The sequence below is a fragment of the Acomys russatus genome, chromosome 24 (assembly GCF_903995435.1).
Source record: "Acomys russatus chromosome 24, mAcoRus1.1, whole genome shotgun sequence".
Taxonomy (NCBI): domain Eukaryota; kingdom Metazoa; phylum Chordata; class Mammalia; order Rodentia; family Muridae; genus Acomys; species Acomys russatus.
The window spans coordinates 9,608,335-9,636,213 of record NC_067160.1 but is presented as its reverse complement, the minus strand read 5'-3'; the positions used below and the strand labels follow the sequence as shown (position 1 = coordinate 9,636,213).

The following is a 27,879-nucleotide window of genomic DNA, read 5'->3' as shown; positions in this document are numbered from 1 at the left end:
TGGCTTTACTTAATTTTCTAGAAAATTCTAGATACCCGGGTCTAAACAAATAACACCTCTGGATGCCAAATGTTGCCATCATGGAAATATCAACTTAGTCTCCTCTCTCATAGTCACGGCACACAGTAGAATGAGACATAACTTTGTTTTATTTTACTAAGGGGACTTCGAAAAATCGTCTTTCTGATTATTTTGCCACTAGTTTGGTGCTTGGAAAATCTACCATATGGCTCCTATACTTCAGCATGACTGAGGCAAACAGACAAAAACGAAAGTCAACAGGGCCCACGCTATTCAGAGGCCCTTCGAATGTGAATGCACAGCCTAAAGATTAATCAGACTATGGGTAGAAGCGATGGAAAATGATACTTCTCTTCATAATTAAGTGTGTGTTAAAATGATACCTGATTCCTAAATCAAGCCCACATGTGTCTGCCTGCTCATTCCTGAGGTGGTACAGACAATCCCGGGGCATCCCTACTATGACTAGAAGGATCATCTGTCATCTGGGCTGGCTCTGAGTGCATGTCCCTGTAAATAGAACTGCTGGAAGGCCCTGGGCAGGGGGACCAAGTCTCATAAATGCCACATCTCTTCAGGGACGTGGAAACCCAACCAGGCGGGGCTGGGAACACATTGAGCCTGCTCCACTGGTGCTCTCTGTAGGTGCAGAGCGGTGCCATTTCTGTAGGGAGGGATAGTTGGGCAAAGCACAGGAAGAGAAGAAAAATGAGAGAGGAAAAGAAGTCAGCAATTGTTACAGGAAGGTCATTTTTTTTTTTTTTTTTAATGACCATGACTCTTTCATAAGCCCTGGGAGAACCGAGAAGCTCTAGCTGACTCTTGGACCAAAACTGAACAGACCTAACAGAAGTGTAGACTGTAGCACAGGGAACCAGGAGGCAGCTCCTCTGTGGAGACGGCAGACTACACTGTGGGTTCACAGCAATGTGAACCAGACCAAGAACAGAAAGCATGCAGTGTTGGAGCACACTGTGAAAGAGAAAGCAATGTCAGCTGCTTCTCCCTGCCCCCTGCTGTTGAACTGGATCCCAGCAGCTACTTCTCACCTCCTCTCTCTTCCCTTCCAGCATGTTCCCTCTTGAACCTGCCTGTGACCTGCAGGAAGGGCGGGCACTTCGGTGCAGACCACCATTAAAGCTCTATGACCCATCCTTTCACCCGTGAGTTAATGATTTTCAATAACCAGTAGACCCAGGATTATGCAGACGGGGCATAAACTCAAAGTTCCAGAAAGTTAGTTAGCTGCCTTTTCGCTCAGTCTCTTCCCTAGGAGATTCAGACTTTTTTTTTCTCCAAATAGAGACAGAAATGGAATTGTCATTATCCTGGTGTTTTCCCTAGAACAAGCCCACGCTATACCCAGCACACAGCCCATGAATGAAAATCTTAACCATGGGGCTGCAAGTGAAGGCGGTGAGCTGGGTATATGTCAGAGCTGAGAAAGTTGGTAGCAGCAAGGAGAAATTGCCTGTGTGGATGTAAAGGCATGAAGGACCTCTTCTCTCCTTTCCTTTCCCCTGAGAGTTCTTTTTTCTTTTTTCCCTGAGAGTTCTTTTCCCAGAAAAGACACCTCTTCACACCAACACGAAGGGAAGTGAGTTACTTGACTTTGGGAAATGTTCTGTGGTCTCCAAAGCAAAGAGCCTTCTCCTTGCTCTTAGCACCTCCGTTGCCCTGAGTCAATGCCATTTAAATAGAATGTCAGCAGGCTGGAGCAAGCTGCCCTGTGGGGCAGTGCCATTCCCTTTGCTCCATGCCCTGAAAAAGCTGTGTCCAATCAGGCAAACAGGATGAAACACACACACACACACACACACACACACACACACACACACACACACACACGGAAAGCAATAACTAACACCCTAAATATTCAGTCTTGTTTTTTAGGTTTTTCTATGCATTGAGGGCAGGCTGACTTCAACATATTTGGGAGCTTGAAATTGACTCAGACTTTGAGAATCCTAAGGCTTCTCTGAGAATAAAGGGGCACGGATAAGAAAAAAAGTGTTCAGATATTCTTCACTCTCTTTCTCTGTCTCTGTCTGTCTCTGTCTCTGTCTGTCTCTGTCTGTCTCTGTCTGTCTCTGTCTCTGTCTGTCTCTGTCTCTCCTGTCTGTCTCTGTCTCTGTCTGTCTCTGTCTATCTCTGTCTCTCTGTCTCTGTCTCTGTCTCTCCCTGTCTGTCTCTGTCTCTATCTCTGTCTATCTCTGTCTCTCTGTCTCTGTCTCTCTGTCCCCCCCTCCCCCGCTTCCGTGTGAGTGCAGCATACAAGCATAAGTGTACATTCATAGACACTGGGACACACGCACGCATGCGCGGGCCTCAGGACGGCCTTTCTCAAAGCCTACCTCATTGATCTCGTCTTGTGTGGCGCAGTACTCCAAGCTGCACGACAGGACCTGTTCATATTCTTTGGCTTTGGCACTCCAGTTCCTGCTATCCCGTTCAAGGGCCTCCAGCTGCTGCTGCAGGTTCTTTGCAGAAATACTGGAGCAATTCTGGAAATGAAGAATGTGGAAATAACAAAAGGAACCTGTGAAATGGCCACACGACAATATGCCATTTGCCTGGATTGTGACACACACACATGGCTTTAAAAGAGATATAGGGTTCTAATTTATTTTACCCTAAACATACTTGAATCTAATTATTTTAGAAAGAAGCCAGACACTCAACATTAAGGAATAGACATTTCTATTCTTGACTCTCATCATCATCTTTAACTCCTCAGAGGCGCCATTCATGATAAGGTCTAATTTTTACTTCAAAAAGCATAAAATATGCATTAGGAACATCCTGCCTCCGTGCTGTAATTTTCTCGTCAACTTGAGTTTAACCCCAGGTTCATTATGCGGGTGTTCCAATCTCCATCCAGCACATGGGGATGGGGGGGGGGGGGGGGGGAGGGGGATGCTGGAACGAAGGCCAGAAGAGGGGTGGAGAACAGTCTATGTTATTTTACAAAGCCAGACACCTTACTTTCTTCTTACTTTAAAAAATAAATTTACAAATATAATAAAACTCTTAGAAAACTCTGACACTGGCAAAAGTCTATTCTATTAAGAGCAACAAATTCTTATATTCCGTTTTAATTTAAAGAATAGGTGCTGCGCTCGCTACCTCACATGTAGCCGATGGGTGACTTAAATGAACTTTAAAGTAAAATTGGACCTGTGGTTTTTATTCATAATGAAATAAGCATAACCTTTTCCTCCTCAAAAGTATGAATTTGGAAAATTTGCAAAGCACCAGAAGTCAGTGCATTAGTTATGAACTTTTGATCGGAAAATGCTTTCTGGTCTCTTAGGCTCCTCTGTTAAAATCTGGCAGATGAGAAACTGTGCCAGAAGCAGAGGGCCTGAGCCCTCTGGGCTTTTATGGATGAGGAGCCAATACCTCCGCATGTCAGCTTCTTCCCCTATAAAACAGGGCTGATGGTCTGGCAAGACTCTAGGACTTACTCTTCTAGACTTGAAATACTGACGCACCACCATACAGTAGAATCACATTATGATCCATGAAGTAATTGAACAACAATCTCATTGAAACGCAAAGAAGAAACAAATAAAATTAGGCTTCATAGCATAATTCAGCCACTTGTGTCCAAATATTATTATTTTGTAACATAGATGCAATATAGAGGTGTTAAGAGCTTTTTCGTCTCTCACATCTTTGAAATCTAATGTGAATACTTTGAACTTTTCTCAGTTGGGGTTAAGTTTCTATCAGAAAGATTTGATCTAGATTTAAATTCCTCAAAACTTACAGTTTGGAGAATTACATACCTAAGTAGTTTCTGAACATATTGAGAAATTTCCAACAATGATATTGAATATTGGCATTTACAGTTTAACTTAGTTCAAATGACATAAAATTAGAAAGTGTAGGTTCTTAGTTGCAGTAGACGCCATTCAAATACAGAAACCTGGTGTCCATCTGAGATCGTCGCTCTATTTTAAATTAAAATGAGAATAATAGGAATTAAATACTTCTATTTCGTGTTTTTCTCTTAATTTTATTTGTTTGTTAATGGTGGTAGAAACTTAGAACTAATAGGCACCCCAATGATTTTGTGTGTGTGTTTTTTAATTTAACATACTGGGCCTAGGGACAGTGCGATGCCGATGCACTTTGTTAGTATGTGTGAGGTTCTGTGCTGAATCCCCAGCAGCACACACAAAAGCAACAATTCAGATTTAACATACGCTAAGCAATATGCCTATTTCTTTCATATCACAGCTCAAGTACCAGTGAGAGGGAGGAGGCAGTGATGATGCGCCATAGTGCTTACAGGTTGCTGCACAGACGAAATGATGTCCACTCCTAAGGACAGGGCCAGCCGATGGAGATGGTCTACATGCGCCCGTCTTTGCTGAGAACAGACCAGTTGCCTCTGGATCTCCTTAGAACCTCCCAGTACCATGGGCTGGGCCAGAAACTCCAGTTCTCTCGATTTGATGAAGTGCATCAGCTGGAATTCAGAACGTTGGCACTTAACCTACTTTTCCCAAAGCCTGCTTTCTGTAACGCTTTACTCCCCAGTCCATGCAGAATCATTAGAACCATGGGTCATGACACAGACACACATCGCAGAACTGTGAATCCAACAGAACTGCACTGGTCAGTCAACATTTTCGGTTCTATGAAAGAAGGAAACATACTATGGGCTCACAATCCCACACTATAGCAAGATGTGTGGTTTATGTAAACTCAAAAACCATTTTTAAAATACGTTTTCCTATTAAAGTATATGTGTGTGTTTGCCTGCACCCATTTCTGTGTCCCAAGTGCATACTCAGAGGGCGCTGGAGTCTCTGAACTGGCATTATAGATGATTGTGAACTGCTGTGAGATAACCAAATAATGGTATTTATTGAGCACTTCATGCTGACAGATTCTTTGGATGAAAAAAATAAGAAAAGAAAGAACAGACTTGGATTTTGATCACCCCTCCCCTCCCCAAAGCTAACACACTGAGTTGGGAAAATAAATCTAGTTTTATAAAGAACAGATAAACAAACAAACAAAACAGCAGTCATGATGCTGGAAGCGTTGGGTGTAAAGAGCAGTCATCACTGTGGGAATTTAAAAGAGAGAGTCACTGTGAGGGAAGAGGGACCGCTGGAAGGAAGCACATGGCTTATTCTTTTTTTCCCCCCACACCCCACAAGGCTTATTCCTACAAAGAGAAAAGGACCTGCCAGGAAGTACCAAGTTGAGAGGCTAAGATGTAGAAATGGATGTGTCATATTCAAAGGACAAGGAAGAGTGAGCCTGGACAGGGCATGAAGCAGGATGCAGGTACAGCAAGACCCAAAGTAGCCATTAGGGTGAGTCAACCCCTTATACTAAGACAAGCAATTTATTTTCCATTTAATGCGTAATAACAACCTCTTAACTTAATCTTGGAAACCCCTGCAACTTTCAGACAACCACAGTAAGGCTTACTTCTTCCTTGACTTGGTGGAACTGGACTGTCTTGTACAGGATTTCCTCATAGTCCTGGATTCGCTCTCTCTGCCTCTGGTGGAGATGGATAAGGTCCTTCAGTTGTTCAGCCTTCTCTTTCAGGGGGGCCCCCTGACCACTTAACCCTTCCCACTCCTTCACGATATGCTGGACCTCCTCATGCAGTTGCTAAGAAGAATGAAAGAAGTACAGCAGTGAGTGTCGACCTTACCGTGGAGAATCTGATGATCAGGATAATGGATCATTCTCTCATTTGTTAACAGATACCCATGAGCCTCCTCAAAACCCAGATATTAGACTTAATGACGGGGATATAAAGACATATTGTTCAGTCCTTAACTTCTCAGGACTTTATAAGCAACACGGTGGGGGGAAAGGCAGGTATTTCAAAGCCAGATGGTAAAGTGGAAAGCTGTGTGTGTCTATGATATATCAGATGTTCCGGCTTCAGTTAAGTCTAGATACTTCTCCTGATATTTAATATAGAAAGGAATCATGCAGTATGATAATGACACCAAGGGAAGTATAAAAATACACCAGGGGGATTGCTTGTGCTCTGTAATGAAAGGATGATCAGAATGAGCCAGCAGCTGAACAGCACAGGAGACACGCGGCTTCAAAGCAGCCATGCCATATTCCACAAATAGCCACCACATGGAGAAGGGATAAGCCGCATTCCCTCTCAGTCAGCACTGCTCAGACATCCCCTACAGGGATCTAGACCCTGGAGGGGAGCGTGCAAAGGACAGACTACTTAAATAGGATGCTACTGTTATCCTGGGACCGGATCTTGTATCAAAGGAAAAAGTAAAAGCAATGCTGCAGGCTAAGGAGGGAATTTTCAGGAGCCTGGCTTGCATCAGATTGTCAAGTTCAAATCAAATCTTTGGATACCAAATAGATGGTACACAACTTATCGGCAGAGCTAATTACCTTTAGCAATGGCTCCTAAGTAAGAACTTATACACACATACAAACACGTGTGCCAAAAGAAGTATATGTGTACCACACAGGGCATAAAAAATTGGGCCAGCTGTAGTTACGGGGAGTCTGGGTAGAAGAGTTTGTTGTGGATTGTGATGCTATAGGCATGTATATGCGTACGGAGTAGAACGATTATATTTCACATATGTTTTATCTGAACAGAACCAACAATTAGATATTTCCCAAAGCAATCTCCAAACATCTACTTCTGGAATTCTTTAAAGCCAATACATGTTAAGTAGTAACAGATAGATGCATCTGAAGTTTTTCAACAAACCCCTCTGTTTGTATTCAGGACTTGGAAAATGGAGGAAACAAAAACAAAACAAAACAAAACAAAATAAGAATTCAAGGTCACCCTTGCCTACAAGTTTGAAGTTATCCTGACCCACATAAAACTCTGTCTCCAAAAGCCAAATAAATTAATGAGTAAATAAGTAAATCATCAAGTCCTGATAGGATACTCTGTCAGTCAGCCTGTCTTGAAAGTTGTGTCAAGGAGTGGCAGGGATATGGCATAGAGGTGGAGGTTGAGCAGTCCAGGGCCTGAGATCCAACTCATGGCTTTATCTCTTGCACTCAGAGAGTTTCTTTGGAAGATGAATGAAACCCACAGGAAAAAATTATCCATGAGGTAGTGAGGTAGGAGCTGGAATGCTTGTGGGTGGGAACAATGATAGCCCAGTGATTTGGGGACCAAGGACAATAGAGTTTCTAAGCTACAGGTTGTCAATTTTGTTCTGCAATGCCTTAATTTAAAACACTCCCTAAGAAAATGATGACTATATGGTAAACACATCAATAAATTAATTAAAAACATAAATTAAATTAATGTAAGATGGAAATATATCCAGGGTACAGTATAGCTTGAATATTTGGGTATCATCAAATACAAAAATATGTATGGGAACAGTAAGAAAAAAATGTTGTTACAAGGGATTTTTTTAACCAAATGGGTACTTGTGCAAAGAAAAAGGAAGCTCATAAGGCAAACTGGAGCTGAGGAGTTTGGAGACAATTTTTTCCATTCACCCAAATCCATCCATTCACATCTCCACCTGGAGCTGAGGCTTCATCGCATTCCACCTTCTTTGCAGATCTGACATGGTCTTGAGGCTCCCTCCAAGGTCGAGTGCAGAGACGGGCATGAGAACTTCATGGAGAAGCTTCACACTGTGCATAGTCTGAAACAGACATTGGCAAACCATGAAAGCATTTCTGGCAACTCAGCACAAGTGGTCACTTCGGTGGTGACATGGTGTGTCAACTTTCCAACCCCTGCAAACACTGACCCTCCTCAGTGAGGTCACACAAGGTCCATGATTACCTGTGACTTTTATGCTATTTTTAAATACAATTTTCACCATTTCTAAGTGTACAGTGAAGTGGCATCAAGACTTACGTATTACTGAGTGGCTGTCAGCACCATCCACCTAAGATTGTTTTCATCAGCCTGATCAGGACCTCTGAACAGCTCCCCACCCCCTCTTCCCATCCTGCATCCCCTGGGAGCATCCATTCTGATCTTTGTCTTTATGAATTTAGCTACATGGTTGCAAATGCGCAGAACTATAGGATCCCTGTGCTTTGTGTTTGGTTGACTTCAATTGCCACGTGGTTTTGGGGCTCTATCGTATCACATGTATTAGAGTTTATTCTTTGAAAGGGTTCAACATTTTGTTAGTTTATTTGGGTGGTAGGGTTCATTCGAACCCAGTGCTTAAGCATGATTGGTACTTGGTCTACCACCCACTAAGCCACTGCCCCGCCTACTTCCTTACCTGTTTAAGTTTCTCTTTGAATGCTTCCCACTGCTGTCCCACAGGCTTGCCTTCGGTGGCTTTGAAGTGCCAGGCCATTCGGAGGTGGCTGAGTTCTTCCCTTGCAGTTGTTTGCTTTTCCATAATGTTCTCCGTAATGTGGGTTTCATTTTCAACATTTAATATCTCATTCTCTTTTGCCTGTTGAATTAATAATCCATGTAATAGCTTTTCTTTCCTAAGAGATGCATTTGTCTTTTGCATTCAGATATTTTTAGGTGGCAAGTACTTCACCACACCAAGGCAGGATACAGACAAGTTTGGGCTGGTGTGCAGAGGCACAGCCAAGTGTTTAGACCTGTATTCTCTGCTTGGACATCAGGGACAGAGATTTTAAGGGCCTCATCAGGATTTTAGTGATGGGAGTATAATAAAATAATATGTTCTATAATTATGATTATTAAATTTAATAAAGTAAAGACATTAAACAACAGTGGGAATAACTCTATACTATATTTTTATGTATGTTAAAAATAAAGTTGTGTTATCTTTAACACATCATTAAGAAGCTATTAAAGCATAAAATGTTCTTTTTTGCATAAAATGTTTTTAATGTGATATAAGCTAGGAATTGTTGTTTTTTTTTTTTTTATCAGTGACAACTACAGTCATAAGGGCACAGTGGTCAGAGAAAGGTCTAGTACGGGCAAGCTATTATAAGACTTGTTGATGGTTATCCAGCAGAATATAAGAAATGATTTTGAACTTGACAGAATTAATATTTTGTCCATTCCAGAAGATCAATAAGTTGCCTTTAGTCTAGTTAGTGAACATAGTCTTCCTCTTACCTCAGTGTAGTGAATGGAAAATTTTGTGGTAATGTAGTCTAAATAAGGTGCTAAATTATCCATTCATTTTATACTTATTTCCATGCACCATGGACTGTTCTATGATCTTGTTTTTTTGTTTGTTTGTTTGTTTGTTTGTTTTGTTTTGTTTTCAGATGCCTTGGTAGTGAGAAGGCTAATGCTTGACAGAATTATCAGTATTCACCACTGCAGATTAACAGGTTGGCACATTCATCTGCCAAAATTCTGGGCAAAGTCAATTAATCTGATTCAGGCAAACTTTAGATGAAAAAAAAAAAATCAATTTCAAGCTTGAAAATACCAGTCACAGAAACACACCCATCTCGGCAGAAAGAGCCAGCTTCCATCTCCCTACCCCCAACCAAGCCCCTCACCACACTTCCACAATGCTCTCTTCCAAGACTAATGCTCTATGGACAGGAAGAAGAAAAACATCCTTATCAACAGTTTCACCTATCAGAATGTCAATAAATCAGTAAAGTAAATTATTATGTAAACTGAATATTTTAACAATAAAGAACTTATCACTTGATTATTGAAAAGACTTTAAAGTAACAGTGATGATGTGAAGATATACACCTATCCTCAAGTAATGGGTAGATAACAGGCTATTTTCAGGAACTCTGTGATTTAGGATTTCATAATAACCTACTCTGCTAATCTAGGCATAGATACAAGAAATGAGTTTGGATCCATTCCTTTCTGCAACCTAATCTGCATGAAGTCAACACTATCTGGTTTTTTGATAAGTGATACATGACTTATAAGGATTCACCAAACTGGTTAAAAGACAGGACTGCAAATCAAAAGGCAAGAGAAAACCCCACACAACAGAAACATCTCTAGATGCAGGTAATGGAGGTAACTGGGACACACTTTAAATGTCCTGGATTAATATGGCCCAAGGAGGTGTGGGAAAGATAGAATGGAAATGAAAGAAAACATCAACAATTATATTTAATTTTTAAGCCTCCTGAAATTTCCAGAATTGAAAAGATTTCTAAAATTCAGCAATAAAAACAGTATATTAAAAATAGACAATTTTCAAATAATTTAGTTCCTTTGTAATATAAATTATAAACACCTAGAGACGAAAGCAAATACACTAAGCCAAAAATGATGTAAAAAGTTAAAGATAGATTGAGTAAATGTTTCAAATAAAAAATAATTTGGTTTTTGTGAAACAAAGCACCTATATAGTATAGGAACATGAATAAATTGCTCAACAAGATTTTTTTTTTCTGATGCTTAAGGGGGACATTATCTGATTTATAACTTTTTAATGAATGTTTTGGTTCTGCACATGCTCATCACTATTGTCCTTCAAACAACAGAAGTCACAAGAATATACATCTTATGTGCAAAATATAGATATGATTCTATAGAAAGATAAGGGAAAATAGATAGGGTCTTCAAAAACCTCAGAGACATACAGAATATGGCATTTAAAAATGCGTTTATTATTTTAAAGATTCACTGACAATGAGACAGGTAAACTCCTGGCAACATCCAGCCTACCTCAAAGAGGATGATGAGCATCAAAGAACCTCCTTATGGAGATGGCTTCAAATGTGGCAAACGAGCCACTGGGCAAAATGTTCTCCTTTCTACCAGAGACAGAATTCCGCCTAAAAAAGGGCAAGCTTGGATGCAGGCAGAGTCAATGGCCAAACTCTGCCAAGACAGGGTAAGTAAGTCCTCAATAGTTCCTGCCTCACACATATGTTTGCCAGATATATTGGGCCAGAAAGCTGAAGATGATGCTCCAACATTATAGAGAGTTTTGGATGACTTTTCAGGTAGCAAACTGCCTCTGTCATCTTCTCATTTGGGAAGCTGCTAACCTGCACTCCCTGTATACTCAGGTAACCAAGTTTATTCCTTCTCAAGTCTCTGATGGGGTTGAAGATCAGATAGTTTAGTTTTACAATTAAGCTTAGTTGTTTAAGGGTTAAGATGTTTTTAGGTCTAGATAGATGTTTTAAGTTGCTAATGATGAGATATGATAGATATTGATTTATATTCAGAATTAGAAGCACCAAGATAGGAAAGATGTTTTCTTCAAGGCTGCCAAATACAAATAGCCAGAACACTAAGAAGGTAACATTTATATAATTTCTGATTGTGTCATGGTTCTTCTTGTTGTAGGTAGCTAATTGTATATATGTGTAATAATATAAATATATATGCAAAATATTTGATAAAAAAAGAAAAAAGATAACTGAAAGTCAAATAGATGAGAATGGCTACAACCTGAGTCAAATAAGTGACTTCTGTCTCTAGATTTGTATCCTACTTCTCAAGAAAGTGGTAAATGCCAGCCATCTTTAAACATCTACAAAAAAAAAAAAAAAAAAAAAAAAAAAAAAAGGCCTATAATATTAGAGAAAAGAAAATGGTCAGATTTTCAAATGGGGGTTATTCAGTATTCAGATTGATAGGTTCTACACTGACAGTCAGCGTGGTCAGATCCGCACTTACAGAATATTTGAGTATTTGTAAAGAATGCCCCAAACACAGGGGGTAGAGGGAGTTGTGCCAAATCATGAGTGATAGGTAAGTGCTTTACAGGGTAGACTGTGCGTACACTCACACACAGTGGTGACTAGAGTAAAACATATTGAGAGCATTAATTGTTGTCTTGTTTTTTTCTTTAATTGTTAATCAATAGATTACTTCAGGAAGTAGGGTGTCAATCTTTCTTTTAGACAGTTTGTGCTAAAGAAGTAATTACAGCTATAGAAGGTTGGCTTGATAAACCTACAGAATAAAACCCAAGAGAAACAGTTAATAGAGAAGATAATCCAAATTAGTTTAACAAGATGAGTCATAGTCTAAGGCCAAGTGAAATAAGGCATGAACTATACAGGCACACAGGTTATGACAAAGCTAAATAGCTGATATAGAGAGTCCTGGCTAGACTGAGTCTAGGATTAAAAAGGTCATGTGAGTATTAACAAAAGAACATCAGAGACAGATTATTGCTTAAAGTGTTAGCAACCTCATGTCTCAACTACAAGAAAAAATGTCTGGTTGGTTGTAGGTCAGCTTCTAATTCCATTTCATGAGTGGGTTTAGTAAGTGGAAATTTTGGCAAGGCAGATCAGCTTGAAGGAAGAAATTAAACTACATCATAAATGATAAATTTGCAAGTGTGTAGCTGTAGAAAAGAGGCTTATTAAACATAGCAATAGCTTTCAGTGTGGGAAAGAACTTCATAGGTAAAAGCAATGACATACGGATGGTGTTATTCCTGCAAAGCTACAGAGGCGCAGGGCGAGATAGGAAGACAAACTTATTTAACATTTTAAAAACATTCTTTTTATAACGGCTAGCATTTTTCCAACAATAAAATGAGCCGTTTTGTTGGGGGTGGGGAAATTCATGAGGTTTCTGAGGGAGAAGTGAACGAACAGTGATTTAAGAATTCCATAGGCAACTTCAGATGAATGAATGGTAGACATAAAGGTCATAGGATCATTTGTTTATTTAACTTAGGGAAACCAAGGCTTAGGATGTAGCTTTAAATATACCGGAGCTCTTCACTGTAAGGACTGGGAGAAGAAGAAGTGTCAAGGGAGGGACGGTAGAACACATGCAAAGTGAACACAGAGTGAGGGAATCCTGAGAGTGGAGAGACTGAACCAGGGATGGATATGGGGGAGCAAGGAGAAAAGACAGTTGCGGGCAGTATTAAGCCAAATCAAGGATGAGTAAAATCTATCTTTGGAAACTTACTTTGCAAGCTAATTAAAACTTGTACGTGTGTGTGTGTGTGTGTGTGTGTGTGTGTGTGTGTGTTTAAGCTGAGAAGATTTTTTTTTGGCTTTTTGAGACAGGGTTTCTCTGTGTAGCCTTGGCTGCCCTGGACTCACTTTGTAGACCAGGTTGGCCTCGAACTCACAGCGCTCTGTCTGCCTCAGCCTCCTGAGTCCTGGGATTAAAAGGCGTGCGCCACCACCGCCCGGCTCAAGAAGAAATTCTTTAGAACAAATATTTATCATTGTCTTTGGGTCCCTGGAAATTCTGTAAGGACCTTGCTGTCAACATAACTCAGACCTTCAGCATAGACTTCTTAGAACTCTATAACCATGATAAGCACACAGCATTTGAATCAGAAGAGCCAAAATGGCTTCCTTGTGATACAAGGGCTCTGAGACCACAGGGCTTAGAAGTATTGCCCTCTAATCAGTCTAGCTTGAGTGACGTTGAAAAGACTTCCCTCGGCAGTACTGCTGAGTGATGGGCAGGTTGAACTTGTGAATGCACAACCTTGTCTTTGAGGAATAATATCTACCAAAGGCGTTGGCTCACTTAATGTATCTCACCATAGCTATTAAGTTAAGGAACTCAAGCCCCAAGTCTTGGGTCAGAAAACTCTTCTTTAAAAATATCTGCCATCTCCTCTCAGCCGAGTTAGAACAGCGCTTGGCTGCAGCATCGTGCTCATCCTTCTGAGGGGTTTCGGTCAGATAAAATTCCTTTAGGCCTCGAAGCTGCTCCTCTACCTGAAACAAGAGGAGGCAGATGAGAGTTAAGAAATATTTTAAATGCAAAGGAGACAGATTGTATCTGAAGCCTGTATAGAGTTAAACTAAAACGACACTTTTCAGTATTCTTTAACTAATTATCAGCTATTTTCAAGTTTCTGAAAATGATGAAAATCTGCTTAGCTAGCTGACAGACAGGAATTCCGTGGGGTGACAAAGTTTGATAAGTTCCTGCCAATCAGAAATTTTTATTTTTACCCCAGATTGTTTTTACATGTATTTTATGATTAGAGTAGTTTAATTCAGAGATCAGGAGGCTGCTCTGTTTAAAACTGAGTTTTATAATTTAAAAGCACAAACAAAAATCAGAGAATACAAATCAGGGGAAAAAGGTAATTCAGCAAAAGGCAATTATCACTTAACATATTGCAGTATTATGATTTATTTATTTTCATGTAATATTTTACATTTTAAAACAATGTGTCTTGATCATATTCACCATTCAATTCCCTAACTTTCCAAGATCTACCCCCACCTCCCTACTCCCTCCCAGCTTCATTTTATAACTATAACCTACTGAGTCCAACTTGTGCTGCCCATACAGACCATGGATGTGCTACCATCCTCTGGAGCATGGTCAACCTACCAGAGGCCACACCCTTAAATAAAACTGGCCCAGGGCTATAGAGATGGTGCAGGGGTTAAGAACAATGGCGACTCTCCCAGAGGACCCAGGTTCAATTCCCAGGTCTCCTGTGGTAGCTCACAATCATCTGTAACTCCAGTTCTAGGGAACCTGATACCCTCTTCTGACCTCTGCAGATACCAGGCATACACACATGAGGCACACAGGCACACGTTCAAGTAAAGCATCCATCTCTGCACTCAATGTGATACAACATGACATGATAAAATAACTATAATACTGTTCAATAGTAAATAGAAAGAAAACTGACTATCCCCCACCACACTACCCATCAACCACCAATAGCTCCTCAATTAGAGTCCTTCCCAGCCCTCCAGGCTAGAACACTGACTGGCTTGATTTTGTGCAGGTGACCACAGCTCCTGCGAATTCACAAGTAGAGTGGTCCTGTCATGTCCAGAGAACACTTATCCTGTGGTCCTCTTGACCCCTTGACCTCTGGCTCCTACCGTTTCTCCTTACTCTCTGGGCAACAGTGCAGGGTGGGGGGTAAAATATATACCCATTGGTGACTGAGCATTCAGCTGTACAATTTAATTTTAATCCTGGTGAGCCATAATAAAAGAGTACAAATAATGACAAATTTTCTGGATAAGTATTAATATTAAATACCTTCACAAGCTAATCTTATTAAGATGCACTACTTTGCCTCCCTAGAACCACATTTAAGCATTTGTTAGCCAATGTTAGCAGTACTCAATTATTTTAAATTACTCTCCTGAGCAGAGTTAATGTACAATCAAAAGTGTAACTATAGGTTAACAAGGGATGGAGTGATACAGAATTAGTAGAAAGTGTTTGGAACTAATTTGTATGCATTTTGAATAATACTTAATGACTAATAAGACAAGACTCATGGAACTCATAAGTTAACAAAAGCCACAGAGACACAGTATGAAATTTCAAGCAATAGTCACTATACTTTTGAAAGTTTTAAGATCATTCTACTTAAAATGAACTTGAGACAGCCTGCAGTAGCTCTTGGGGCCAGAGGCTCTTTCTTGGTTTCCATATTCTACTTACTATGTTGATGCCTGTTCCCTAGGCTCATACCATCTTTTCTTTAATTTCCTTCTTCTATTTATCCCTAATAAACCACATAAAATCATTTCCTTTCAGTGGAGGATTCTAAGATCCCCTACTAAGAATTGTGTGTGTTCTTAGAGACCACAGTGCTGTGAAAAGGGAGCCAATAAACAAACTGTTGGAACAAAGATAGGTCTGTCATTTTGGTTTTTTGTTTGTTTGTTTGTTTTTGTTTGTTTGTTTGTGTTGTTGTTGTTGTTTTACAGAGCTGAGGACCAAACCCTGGGCCTTGCACTTGCTAGGCAAGTGGCTCTACCACTGAGCTAAATCCCCAGCCCCCAAAGATAGGACTGTGAAGACATAAGAAAACAATGTTATAGGGACAACGAGGGGACAACAGCCCACTACATGGAATAAGTATGGAAAAACTTCCCAGTATGTGACATTTGACCTGTCCCTTTCTAGGGTGAGAGGAAAAGAAGGAGATCTTGGGTGGAAGGAACTGGTATGAAAGCCCAAGTATGGAAACACCGTCTGCATCAGGGACAATGTGTGCTGTCGACGTGATGAAGTTCAGATTGTTCAGCTGACTAGCAAGAAGGAGTCCAGAAAGATAATTGTACTGGGATAAGGCTGGGCAGGAACTTCCACCTTGCCTTCTACCGTAGCCAAAAGAATCATAACATACTCTCATTAGTTTGGGGTCGCCAATAGTGACCAAGTCATAAGGGCTTGGACTGGGGAAATACCAGAACAAATTCCAAGAAAGGTATGCAGAGCTCTCTGAGGTTATCTCAGTAGACACATGAATGTGTGGCCTTTGAAACAGAAAAGGCAAGGCAGACAGAAGCTGTGGTGTTTATTAGTTGCCTGACAATGCATGTCTAATTTCTCCAAGCCTCAATTTCCCTCACTTGTTAAATGATAACACTAGGTTACTAAGATAAAAACATAGCGACACAATGAAATCAGGAGTTAAAAGCATGGGGCCTGACACAAAGTAAGTGCTCATCGAAGGAGAGAGTGAACTCAGGACTAGACTGTTTCATACGGCTCTTTAGAAAAAGTTGGCACAACACCCATGCTGGCAATGCTTTAATGGTTATACAGTTCATAAATATACTCAACATAACTGCATTGAAATGTAGTGAATTTTATGTTAATAAAGTGTTCCTCGATAAATCTCATAAACACCACAGGGGATGAGTGAAACTGTGGCAGAATCAGAAATAAAAATGCACCAGCTCAGTTTCTCATAGTAGGTATGTCATAAGAGATGCTTAATGCCATCAAGAAGTGACACATGGCACATGTGACAAGGGTGCGAACTGAACTGCAGTGGGATGAAGGCTACGGAGGACGAGCGGGTGGAGCAACATCATCTTCATCCCATCCCAAGGGTTTACAAGGAAAGGAAGGAAAATGATAGAAAAGCATAGTCGGTGAGAACAAGACTAAAACTGTAGACTAAGCACCGAAAGAAGCAGTAAGAAAGGCAGATTTGAGAGCATGATTTCAAAGAAAGTGGACTACACAGGTAGAGACTATTACTGATCAGGGCTAGGGGTGACTGTACCGCTTTGCTGGAGCCATGGGGGAGATGAGTGAATACATCGGGGAGTTGGGAAGTACGAAAAAAAAGTTGAGATGGGGAGCCTCCGAGGCCTTGTTGTTTCCCACACTGTATGGAGTCCAAAGTCGTCATCAGCTGAGATCTGGGGATGGAACTAGACTAGGGCAAGGGGTTTGAGCATCACCAAGGAATATAAGCCAACTGGGGAGCATATGGGGCCAGCTGGAGACACCCATAGACTAGTTAGTAACCATGCCGACGATCATCGCAATTGTCTGCCTTTGTGCCTGGAGGGGAGTCTGGAGGCTTCAGCAAAGAAACTGAGTGGAGTATTGGACTGACCAAGTGTTAGGGGTTCACAGGGCTTGTATGGGGTAGAGGGCAAGGAGTTGGTTCAGAGAGTAGAATGGGAGTGAGTAACTAAGAGGGAACACAAGGTTCCCTGGAACCAGAGCTAAGTGAGGAGCAACCTCATGCTTTCCTATGACTGACACCGCCTTCAGGAAGCTTTCCTTTGAGATGCGCAGTCTCGGTGCACTCAGAGTCAATAGTAGCAATTACTTGAACCTTGTCAAAGCTTCAGAAGAAGCATGGGGCCACACTCTAAGCCTCCAGGCACCATTCATCCAAGAATGAATCAATCACCTCCATCTTCCTGTTCTGTTCATTTTAAATGCACCATACCTCAGTGCTGGAGAGACTGCTCTTACAGGGGATCTGAGGCTAGTGCCCGTACCAGGTACCTCACAACCTCCTGTAACTCCAGATTCAAGGAACCTTTTATCTCCATGGGCACTATACTCACATCCACACATATTCCACACTCACGTCACCATCACCATCATCATCACAATAATAACAACAACAATAATAAAAATAATAAATATTTTAAACAAGGGAACCACATCACTCCACTACTCTCTTGGAATTCAAAGGTAACTATGGCCTATAAATGATGAATATTTTCATAATAAATTTTGGTTTTTTTAAATTTAAGATATTATAAGTATTGATAGGAGGTACAAAACAAAATTATTTATGCTTATCTATTTATACTATTCTAGGAAAAATTACTTACTTTTTGAGGTTTTTACATGGTACCTTGAAGAATAAAGGGTGTATAGGTAAATACAGGCATTGGCGGAGACACAAACCCTCCACTTGGGTGGAATTTCTATACCCATAGAAAGGAAAGAGATATACAGAGGCCATCTTGCTAAAGCAGGTCAGTATTACACCATACCTCCTCAGATGACGTTCGAAACGCCACAGAAGTTTGCAGGACTTGTGACCTGTAGCTGATGCTTCGACCAAGTGTGTTTAATTCTTCTTCTAGCCATTTCACTTTAAGAGAAAGCACTGCCACTTCGCTGAGTTCAAGTTCATTTTTCTCTGTCACGATTTTTGCAGCCGTTTCTAATGCATGTGCTGTCTCCTAGGAAAGCAAAGCACAAGGGGTCAGGAGCTGACGGGGGAGTCGTGAGCACTCACATCCCATTACCCTTCGGCACATCCATCTATTACCGTTATTAATTGAACTTGTACTGAGAATTTCTTCAATCAGAAAAGGGTGTAACTTTCAGAATTCCAAAAAGGAAGGGGGAAAAAAAAGGCACTTGAAGCTGAAAACCATCTCGAATCCTTCCCTGGCTCAGCACTTGAATCTGAAAACCATCTCCGGCCCTTCCTTGGCTCTGTCCAAAGCTGAAGGCCTTTTGCTCTCGTGCTTAAGGTAGAGGCACATTGCTCTGGAGCCAGTTTACAGTTTCTGAGCTGTATTGTGCTGGGACTCAAGAGCGCCCGGTGGAGCTCTCGAACTCTTCTAGCAAGCCTGGCTTACACGGCTTGAACTCTGAGCTCCAGCTTTTAGTGCCTCCCTGCCTCTCGGCTTCTCAGGAGGTTCCGCTTTTCTTAGCTACCCTATGAGTCTGCCATTGGCGTTGCTCTGGAATGCTTAGCTGACTTGTTACACCCCGGGCTCTCCCAGCATCAAGCCCTCAGCTCCTGGGCGCACTCTGGGACTCTTCAATTCTTCCATTTCTTTGCTGCTCCTTCTCCCCCTGCTGTTGCTGCTGCCTCAGCCATCAAAGCCTGACGCCCCCGAGGTCTTACCTGCTCATTATACAATCAGTCCAGCCTGCTCCATGATACGGACCACAAGTAAACTAAGAGATTATTCAGGAGGGGAATTTCTTACGGTCTTCTAGGGCAACGGAGGGGGATAAGACAAAGGAGGGGAGCCCCTCAGACTAACCCCCCTAATAGCAGCAAACAGCCTGCTTATACAGGCAGAAGAGGAACCTGGCATGCTGTTGCTTAGATTTCGATTCTAGCAGTGACAACCTGAATATGTGGACTTTCCTGTTCTATCAATCACAACCTTTATACAAGGACTGATCCCAAACCTCCTGTAGGTACAGCCTCATAAGCTTTGAGTCACTATTCCCTTTCCTCTCAGATCTTAGTGAGAACTGCTATTACTAGACTTGGAGCCACTGGGAGGTGGGGTGTGGGAGACACAGTGGGTGAGAGGCCCCTGGGGAAGCTCTGGGTGGGGCCATTTGGAGGGTATGGCTCAAGTGAGGATGTTTTTGGTGATGGTATAGGTTGGGGCAGTAGTGTCTAGACCAGTGGTTCTCAACCTTCCTAATGCTATGACCCTTTAATACAGTCCTTCATGTTGTGGAAAACCCCCAACCACAAAATTATTTTCATTGTTACTTTCATAACTGTAATTTTGCTACTGTTATGAATTGCAGTGTAAATATCTGATATGCTGGACAGCTGATATGCAACCCTATGGTGGCCTGAATAGATTTGCTCCCCCTCCTCCTCATAGATTCATGTCTTTGAATGCTTGGCTCATAAGGAGTGTCACCATTAAGAGGTGTGGCCTTTTTGGAGTAGGTGTGGCCTTATTGGAGGAAGTGTGGCACTGTGGAGGTGGGCTTTGAGGTAAAATGTTCAAGCTAATCCCCCACGGTGAAACACAGTAGGTCTCCTCCTGGCTGCCTTCAGATCAAGATGTAGAACTCTCAGCCCCTTCTCCAGCACCATGTCTGCCTGCATGCTGCCATGCTTCCCACCATGATCATAACGGACTAAAACTCTGAAACTGTAAACCAGCTGCAATTCAATGTTTTCCTTTATAAGACTTGCCTTGGGGCTGGAGAGATGGATCAGAGGTTAAGAGCACTGACTGCTCTTACAGAGGTCCTGAGTTCAATTCCCAGCAACCACATGGTGGCTCACAACCATCTATGATGTGATCTGATGCCCTCTTCTGGCCTGCAGGTGTATGTGCAGGCAGAACACTGTATACATAATAGAAATAAACCTTTAAAAAAAAAAAAAAAAGAGTTGCCTTGGTCATGGTGTCTCTTCACAGCAATGAAACCCTAACTAAGACAGACCCCCAAAAAGTTGTGGCCCACAGGTTGAGGACTGCTGTCCAGAGCCAAGCCTCGGCCACAGACCTGATTTGCTGTGTTCCTTGTAGCCAAGTCGAGTTTCTGCAAGGCATTCATGAAGTGCTCAAAGCTGCCAAGATTCCATGACGACAGTTTAGCCAGTAGCCAACGAGAGGGGTTATGTTTAGTTGATAGCCCCATTCAAAGTAATAGGACATCAAGAAATGTCTGACAGCTGTCCATCAAAGGCTCAAACTGACCCAGCCCCCAGTAGCTTAGCTTATTTGAGGGGAAAGTAAACATTCAAAGGTGCTTACAAGGAAGATCTGTCATAACATTAGCAATCTTAATAGTATTTAGCAGTGCTGAACTCCTAGCTAATTGCCTTTAGGGAGAACTGGTCTCTCCGATCCCTCTCAATACATCACCTGCATGTCTATTCTGATGGTGGATAAACAAAGTTATTACTGCCAGTCATATAAAAGTGCAGCCCATGTAATTATGTGCAACACATAATGCTTGCTAATTGACTGCATTACTGGCTCATATAGTTACTATACTATGTTTTTACTGTTAGAGCAGTCTGCTCCACATATGAAAAATGTACTATAAAAGACGGTGTCTACTTGTGCTGGCAGCAGCCTCACACGTGGTGTTTACATTTCTCTGTGGCATCAAGGAACCACGTCTAGGGACCACCTGTGTCTGTGAAAGTGCACACCGTGATGTTCACACAACAATAGGCAAATCATGTAACAGCACGTTTCTCAGAATGTAGCCTCATCATTAAGTGATACATGACTGAGAGCCACAGAAAGGGCCCTGTAAAATTCCAGAGAACAAGGGAGGAATCAAGCTGATTTACAGAGGAATCTGTGTGCTCTCGTATGCAGCACAAGGGATATCTTCGCCGGTTGTGTTTAACATGCTTTTCCGGGAGCCCCACTGACTGTACTGAATTGCAATTTGCCAGCCCTGCTTTGTGACAACACGGTGCAGAATAAAACAGGAGCATGGGATTTCTCCCCCGAGTTCTCTGCTGTGCTTCTAAAATTTAAAAGGAGGATGCTTTTAGACATGGCTTAAGCATTTAAAATACTTTTTCTAAATCCTGTTCTAAAAAGCAGGAAAGGAAAGGAAGTGTGCCTGCCCACTGGGAGGGTGCTGCTTTGGGTGAGGGTCTTCTGTGAAAAACAGGACAAACGAGCTTTTCTTGCTGGTGCAAGTGAGGGATAGGGAGGCACTCGCTTTTTTAAATTCTGAAGCTCTAGCACAGTGGTTCTCAACCTGTGGGTCACAACCCCTTTGGGGTTACCCAGCAGGCACCCTGCATCTCAGATATTTACATATGATTCATAACAGCAAATTTACAGTTATGAAGTAGCAACAAAAATAATTTTATGGCTGGTACGCACAACGTGAGGCACTGTATTAAAGGTCATAGTGTTAGGAAGGTTGAGAATCACTGATGAAGCAGGAATCAATGAGCCCAAACCTCAAGGGCAGGGTACCACAGAGCCACTGCTGAGGGCGGGGCACTCAATGTCAGAATATGGAAGGTGAAGCAAGGCTGTCTCCTGACTTGCCCCTTGAAGATTACAGTGACATCTGTTACTTCCAGAAATTCTGTGTGATTTTATTCTTGCAGAAAGCCACAAAGAGTCTTAGAGAAGTGCTTTCCCATCTGGCACCTCCAAAGAGCTGCCGACACCTGAGTCTGTTCTCAGGCAAGGAACAAACCCCAGCTAAGTACTTAAGTACTGAAACCACCATTGCAATGAGTGCTGATAAGTGGACACAAAACTACAAATAACTTCGACACACATAACAGTGTGTGGGTTTTATGCCATTATCTGTTCTGTATGAACTTAGTGCTGCATCTCTCAAGGAAGCTGGGATTGAGCTCCTTAGCTTTGGAAACTGTTTTTAAATAATAATTTACAACACTGTGGTCCCCATGATAGCTTTCATTTACCTTGGCTCGGATATTTAATTCCTGATATTTACTCAAAATCTTCTCTGATTCAGAAGGGCTGGAACCAACATCCAGTGTGTTAGCAAGAATCGGCCTGATTTCCTGGATTGACGTTTCCACCTTGAGGAATAGAGAATATATTGTGGTCTTAATAATATGTACTTATATATAAGAGTGTACATAAAAGAAATATTATTTTGTACATTACAATTGCATTTTAAATGTACCAATTTTGATCTAAAACAGCTTTAAATATTAAAGGATTTTATGTTTTGATGATGCTCATCTTCCTATGATACCATACTAGTAACTTACAAATACACCCTTTCATTACCAGCCGTGACTACACACTATCATCCACCCATACATATCCTTGGAGAACTTTTCTATATCACCTACAAAGGATGATAATGTACTTGCTAGCATACTGGCAGAGATGAATTCATCCATACGATGAATAAGAGCAATTTGCTGCCACAATGAGAAAGCATTCTAAGTCAAGGTGTTAGACCATCCTTCAAGCAGGTGTGTTTAAGGCTGAGGAGCTCTGGGCAACTCGCTGACCAGATGATGGTGAAAGCAGGAACCTACTTGAATCACTTCGCTGATGAGCTGAGGGAACTGTGATTTGAGCTTTGGTTCAGAGGAGTCAATGGCTAAGGTGACCCTCGAAGGGTTTTTCCTGCACTCGTTACTCGCTTCCTCCCCTTGCTTTCTGTGGGATGCCCACTCTCCACAGCTAAGTTGGCAATAGACAAGAAGCAACAGTTGCTTCAATTTCCGCTGTGTTTTCCACCATCCCCGAATTAGCTCGACTCTCAAGCTGTAGGGAATGCAGTGACACAGCTGCCTCTGTGCTCCAACTGGCCCTGGACCTAGGTGACAGGACACGGCTCAGAGTCCTAAACTGTGGGGTCAACAACAGATGGGGAGGTGGATAGAATAGAGACGTTATTTAATGCCAGGTCCTAGGGACTCTGTCAGCTCTACTCCTATACATGTCTCTTCTGCTGGTCTGTTTAGTAAGTATGATAATGACAGACTTTCCCCAGAAACACAAAACCCAAGTTACTATTTGTCTTTCCGAAGTCCTTCTACTCAACTGCGTCATGTAATGACAGCTACTCTGTGACTGCACTCAGAGCTGTGCAAACCAAGGGTCCCCCTCTCATCGCATGTCTGATGCGGTCAGTACAGAGCCGTGAAGTATCTACAACTTCACATACGTACGTTTAGGACTGGGGTGGCATCTTAACATTAGACTCTTTATTATTGGCAACCTGGGGCAGCAGTGGTTGATGAAAAACCGTGAGTTACAACTGTTCATCCAGTCATAGGCTCTGATGTGTAATATAGAGAAAGTCTAAGGAGGTGCACCCCACCTTTCCACTGTGCTCACAAACGGCAGTTGGCTCGCCATTTATGAACACCAAATTTTAAAAAAATGTACATTTTATTTTATGAAGTACCTTCCTCAGGTAGCTTTCCACTGATGCTGCCAGTTGCTGTCTCTTGCGAGCAAAGTCCTTGTGTGCTGTACATTGTTCGCTGAGATGCTCCACTCGTTTCTGAATGCATCCCATCATCTCGTGGATACCTGTCACCCAAGAGCTGGATGGAACAAGCCAGGTGTTAGTTCACTCGACCTTGACATAGAAGCCCTGACAAGAGGGAACATTTGAAAACAGATGTGCTCTTTCATGTGCAGTGTGAGTTGGTACAAGCCACACACTACTGCTTTAGGATAACGGAAGGTAAGGAGTTTTCATTATCAGTACAGCAGGTAGCAAAGCCAGAGGAAGTTCCTTGTCTTAAGTCAGTCAGTCCTGAGGGAAGGATGAATTGCGCCTTCTGCGACATGCTTAATCTCCTTTTCTAAGGGTTTACTTTTTAATATTTCTCTAAGATATGTTGAGAATCTATGGTAAAAGGCACAGTATGTTTACTAAGCTTTCCTGCGGGTATCATTTAAAAGCTTCATTTATCTCAAGATGCTCTTTGAATAGAAATGTGAACCGGCCAATTAACAAAGCATTTGCTAACCCAATAGGGTAAAACATTTATACATTTTTGTTCTCAGTGGTTATGAATGCTCAAGGCTATATTCACTAGATAAAAACCTAGTTATCACTAGCAATTAGGTATCAAATGTGCTTGTCCATATTTGATGCCTCACATTATCATTTTTCTAACCTGTGCTGTTGACCTCATGAGACGAAGGTAACATAAGTGACATAAATGCCTTTCAAGTCAGCTTTGAGTTGGATTCCAGTTGCTCCCATCTGCAGAAACTGTCATAGGCTTCCTAACCATTTCCAAGACTTCACAGTGCAAGAAATGAAAGAATACTCTGGACAAAATAAATGCTTTTGAATTGTTCAGCCTATTCCTAACATAGTACCTTGACTGCTATTTTAGAAATCTAAGTCTTTTATTTCCCTCCACCCACTTTCTTTCAAATACCAGCAAAGGTTAGCATGATAACTCTTAATTATCCTGAGGGATTTTCTTTCTTTTCTTATCTTTCTTTCTTTCCTTCTTTCCTTCTGTTTCTTTTTGTTTGCTTGTTTGTTTTAAGATCTTGAAGCTATGTATAGATTTCAGGAATTTGACCTCAAACAATTAATTTATGAGTCATTTAAAAATATTGGTAATGAAATGAAGACAAAATAAGAAATGACCTAGGGGTACAGTGATGTCATTAGAATGATTGTAAGGCTGTTCTCAAAGTAAGGAACACTTGGATGTGTCTTGTAGGCACATCAAGGGTCCCAGACAAGCATAATTGTGAAATATGATATAAAGCCACTATGAAAATATTGTTCCTAGTATATAACGTTCCAGGCATATTTAGAACAATTGCTTTTATATCTTAGAACTCATAGTCAGTGAAGAAAATCATTAAAAAAAAAAATCAGGAGGGTTTCAGAAATAATTTCTACTGACAGAAAGCCACACATTCTGTGAAAGCTGTATCCTGGCAATACAAGTTAGTTTGACTAGGATTTAGGCATAGGTGCTGTGCACTACAAAGGTCTTTAAACGACAGTTGTCCTATGAACAATATGTTCCAAGTTTTCTATAGGACACTGAAATCTAGAATGAGAATGATAAAGTGACTACGTAGCACAATGGAAAAGGTACAGAGGGGACAGTGATGGAAGGGACAGGTAGACACGGAAAGAGAAGAGACGGTGGGGAGTGGCAGAGGATGCCACGGCAACTTGCAAGCTATTGGCAAAATTTATAAATGTAATATAGAGCTTGACAAAAGAACTGTGTCCACCAAGATGAAAGATGCTTACTTCCTCCTGGGGCACCATGATGCTCATTACCCATCCCCCCAATCCCAGCATGCACCCTGCATCCACTATAGTTATATATTTGTTACTAGTCACACTTAGAATCCAGGCCTCCAAGAAGGTAACTGAAAGACAGCTCTAAAATTTGAATAGGCTACTCTCTAGGGGACAGCAGTTGTCAGTAAATAAGTCCAGAAAAGAGGAATAATAGTCACACTACTCTTTGGTTCCTAGCCAGCTTCGTGAGTGGTGAGTGTGTGGTGTGTGTGCGTGTGTGTGTGTGTGTGTGTGTGTGTGTGTGTGTGTGTGTGTGTGTGTACTGGTTTACATGCTTGTGGAGGCTAGAGGTCAACATCGAGTGTCTTTGCGCCTCACATTATTTTAATTTTCCCCCCACTAACTTGCCTAGTCACAGAATGGCAGAATAGGGCATAATGAAATATTTTTTCCCTAGCTTTCTTTTATTGACTGTTGCTGACTTACATACAAATAGATTGACCTGGTTGCTTTCTCTAAGATAAAAGCTATGTCCACATGTAGTCTGAAAATGGCCACTAGAGGGACATAATACCTTACTCAAGTTGTGTATCTTGAAGGTCCCTCCAGCACAGAGAATACAAAACAAGACAACAAAACAAAATTCAAGCATTACTTCAATAAAAATATCACCTTTTACAAAATTATAATTTTAATTTTGATGAATCAAAACCAAATAAAATAGGATTAGGATCTTTCAGTTTCTGATTTTGTTTTTCTGTCACCTAGGAGGTTCATTTTTTTCTTATCTGACACTGCATCTGTTGGACTGTAAATTCCATAAGGGTGAAGGCTGATGCTCTGCTTACTCCTCAATCCTTGCAGCCATGAGTGCAGGACCTTATAATAACAGGAAGGTTAATATATTTTTTTAAAGGTCTGAGACAGAGTCTCAGCTATCTGAGCCTGGCATCAATCTTCCCATGCAGCCTGCGGACCCTGAACTCTTGATCCTCCCATCTGTATCTCCTGCGTGCTGAGATTACAGGCACAGACTGCCTAGATGGTGCATGACACTGGGGATCAAAGCCAGGGTATTGTACATGGTAAGCAAGCACTCTACCAGCTGAGCTGCATCTCTGGACCAATTAATGGCATTTTAAAGTTCAATAAGATACTGTCTGATAAATTTTAAGGGAAAAGAACACAGAAATTTAAAGAGCAAGAAAAATATATGCAGTGTAGCCATATTTAAAATATCAATATATGCCCACTAGTACAGTAATGGCATGACTGTTATGTTAGTAACCAACACCACTTTCTGATTGGGGGGGGGGGGTTCATAGAACCTCACTGTTGTTTTGACAGGCTGTCAAACTGAATTCTAAATCCTTACATTTATACTCGTAGATTTGTGCTGTTCTCAGCCTCCCTCAGAGAGTCTTCCTATTGCGGTGGACAGTAGTTTACGCAAAAATTCACACATAGTCAAAGTACAAAAAGTATGTGACTGCTGTGTGATTGACCCTAAGTGGGACGTCAGCTTCTGCAAGGCTCAAGGAACATGGATGGTGTACAAGGAACGTAAGTGCCATCGAGGGAGAAGGGACTGTAAAATGATGCCTCTGAGGACTGGCAAGGCTGTTGCACTCATAAACTCCATATAGCTATGGTTACGTGCATAAAATCTACACAAGATTTGGCCACTGCTTTCTACATGCAAAGGATAGACGGGTTATAAGGCCTCCCCTCCTGCTAAGGCGTTATGAATAGTTACTGTTACTGGGTTCTGGGGGAAGATAGTATCATTTTCTTCAGTGATAGAGCCTCTGATAAGTGGCAGGTGTTCCAGTAACTAACGCCCTACTAATACTCCTGCAAGTGGCCATAACTATAGTTAGCTAGTGGGTCACCAAACAAACAAACAAACAAAATATCAAAGTAGAAGAAGGGATCATGTGGAATGGGGATTTCAGTCAGGGAAGAAGAGAGAGGAGAGAGGGTGATGAGAGTAAGAATGACCAAAATTCAAAATGCACGGTGTGACATTGTCGAAAAAATACAAGGATTTTTAAAAAAGGAAAAAGTAAGATATTCTGAAGTCTGAATTTCTTAAATGTCATGGTAATAGTATGCCATGGCTTGTGGATAAATGGCTGCGCTTTATGCTGCTTGCAGACATTTTAGGCTGTCTAAAATGCTTGGCTTCTTCTTTGGTGTGTTAGCACTTACAGTTAAGTTCAAGGAATTTTAACATAAATATTTTGTTCCTTCCTCTAATAAAGCTTTATGAGGACATTCTGAGTTACCTC

General features: G+C 41.4%; 1 protein-coding gene across 1 annotated transcript in view; it reads right to left on the bottom strand.

Moving 5' to 3' along the window:
* Positions 1 to 27,879, bottom strand: part of Ccdc141 (coiled-coil domain containing 141) — a 180,427-nt gene that overhangs the window by 27,242 nt on the left and 125,306 nt on the right. Inside the window, exons 9-17 of the mRNA XM_051167084.1 lie at positions 23,759 to 23,900; positions 22,290 to 22,409; positions 18,148 to 18,339; positions 13,438 to 13,617; positions 8,262 to 8,441; positions 7,539 to 7,664; positions 5,476 to 5,664; positions 4,319 to 4,498; positions 2,376 to 2,525 (exon numbers count right to left, since the gene is read on the bottom strand). Coding sequence (XP_051023041.1) covers positions 2,376 to 2,525; positions 4,319 to 4,498; positions 5,476 to 5,664; positions 7,539 to 7,664; positions 8,262 to 8,441; positions 13,438 to 13,617; positions 18,148 to 18,339; positions 22,290 to 22,409; positions 23,759 to 23,900 — 1,459 coding nt within the window. The remainder of the gene's footprint in view (positions 1 to 2,375; positions 2,526 to 4,318; positions 4,499 to 5,475; positions 5,665 to 7,538; positions 7,665 to 8,261; positions 8,442 to 13,437; positions 13,618 to 18,147; positions 18,340 to 22,289; positions 22,410 to 23,758; positions 23,901 to 27,879) is intronic.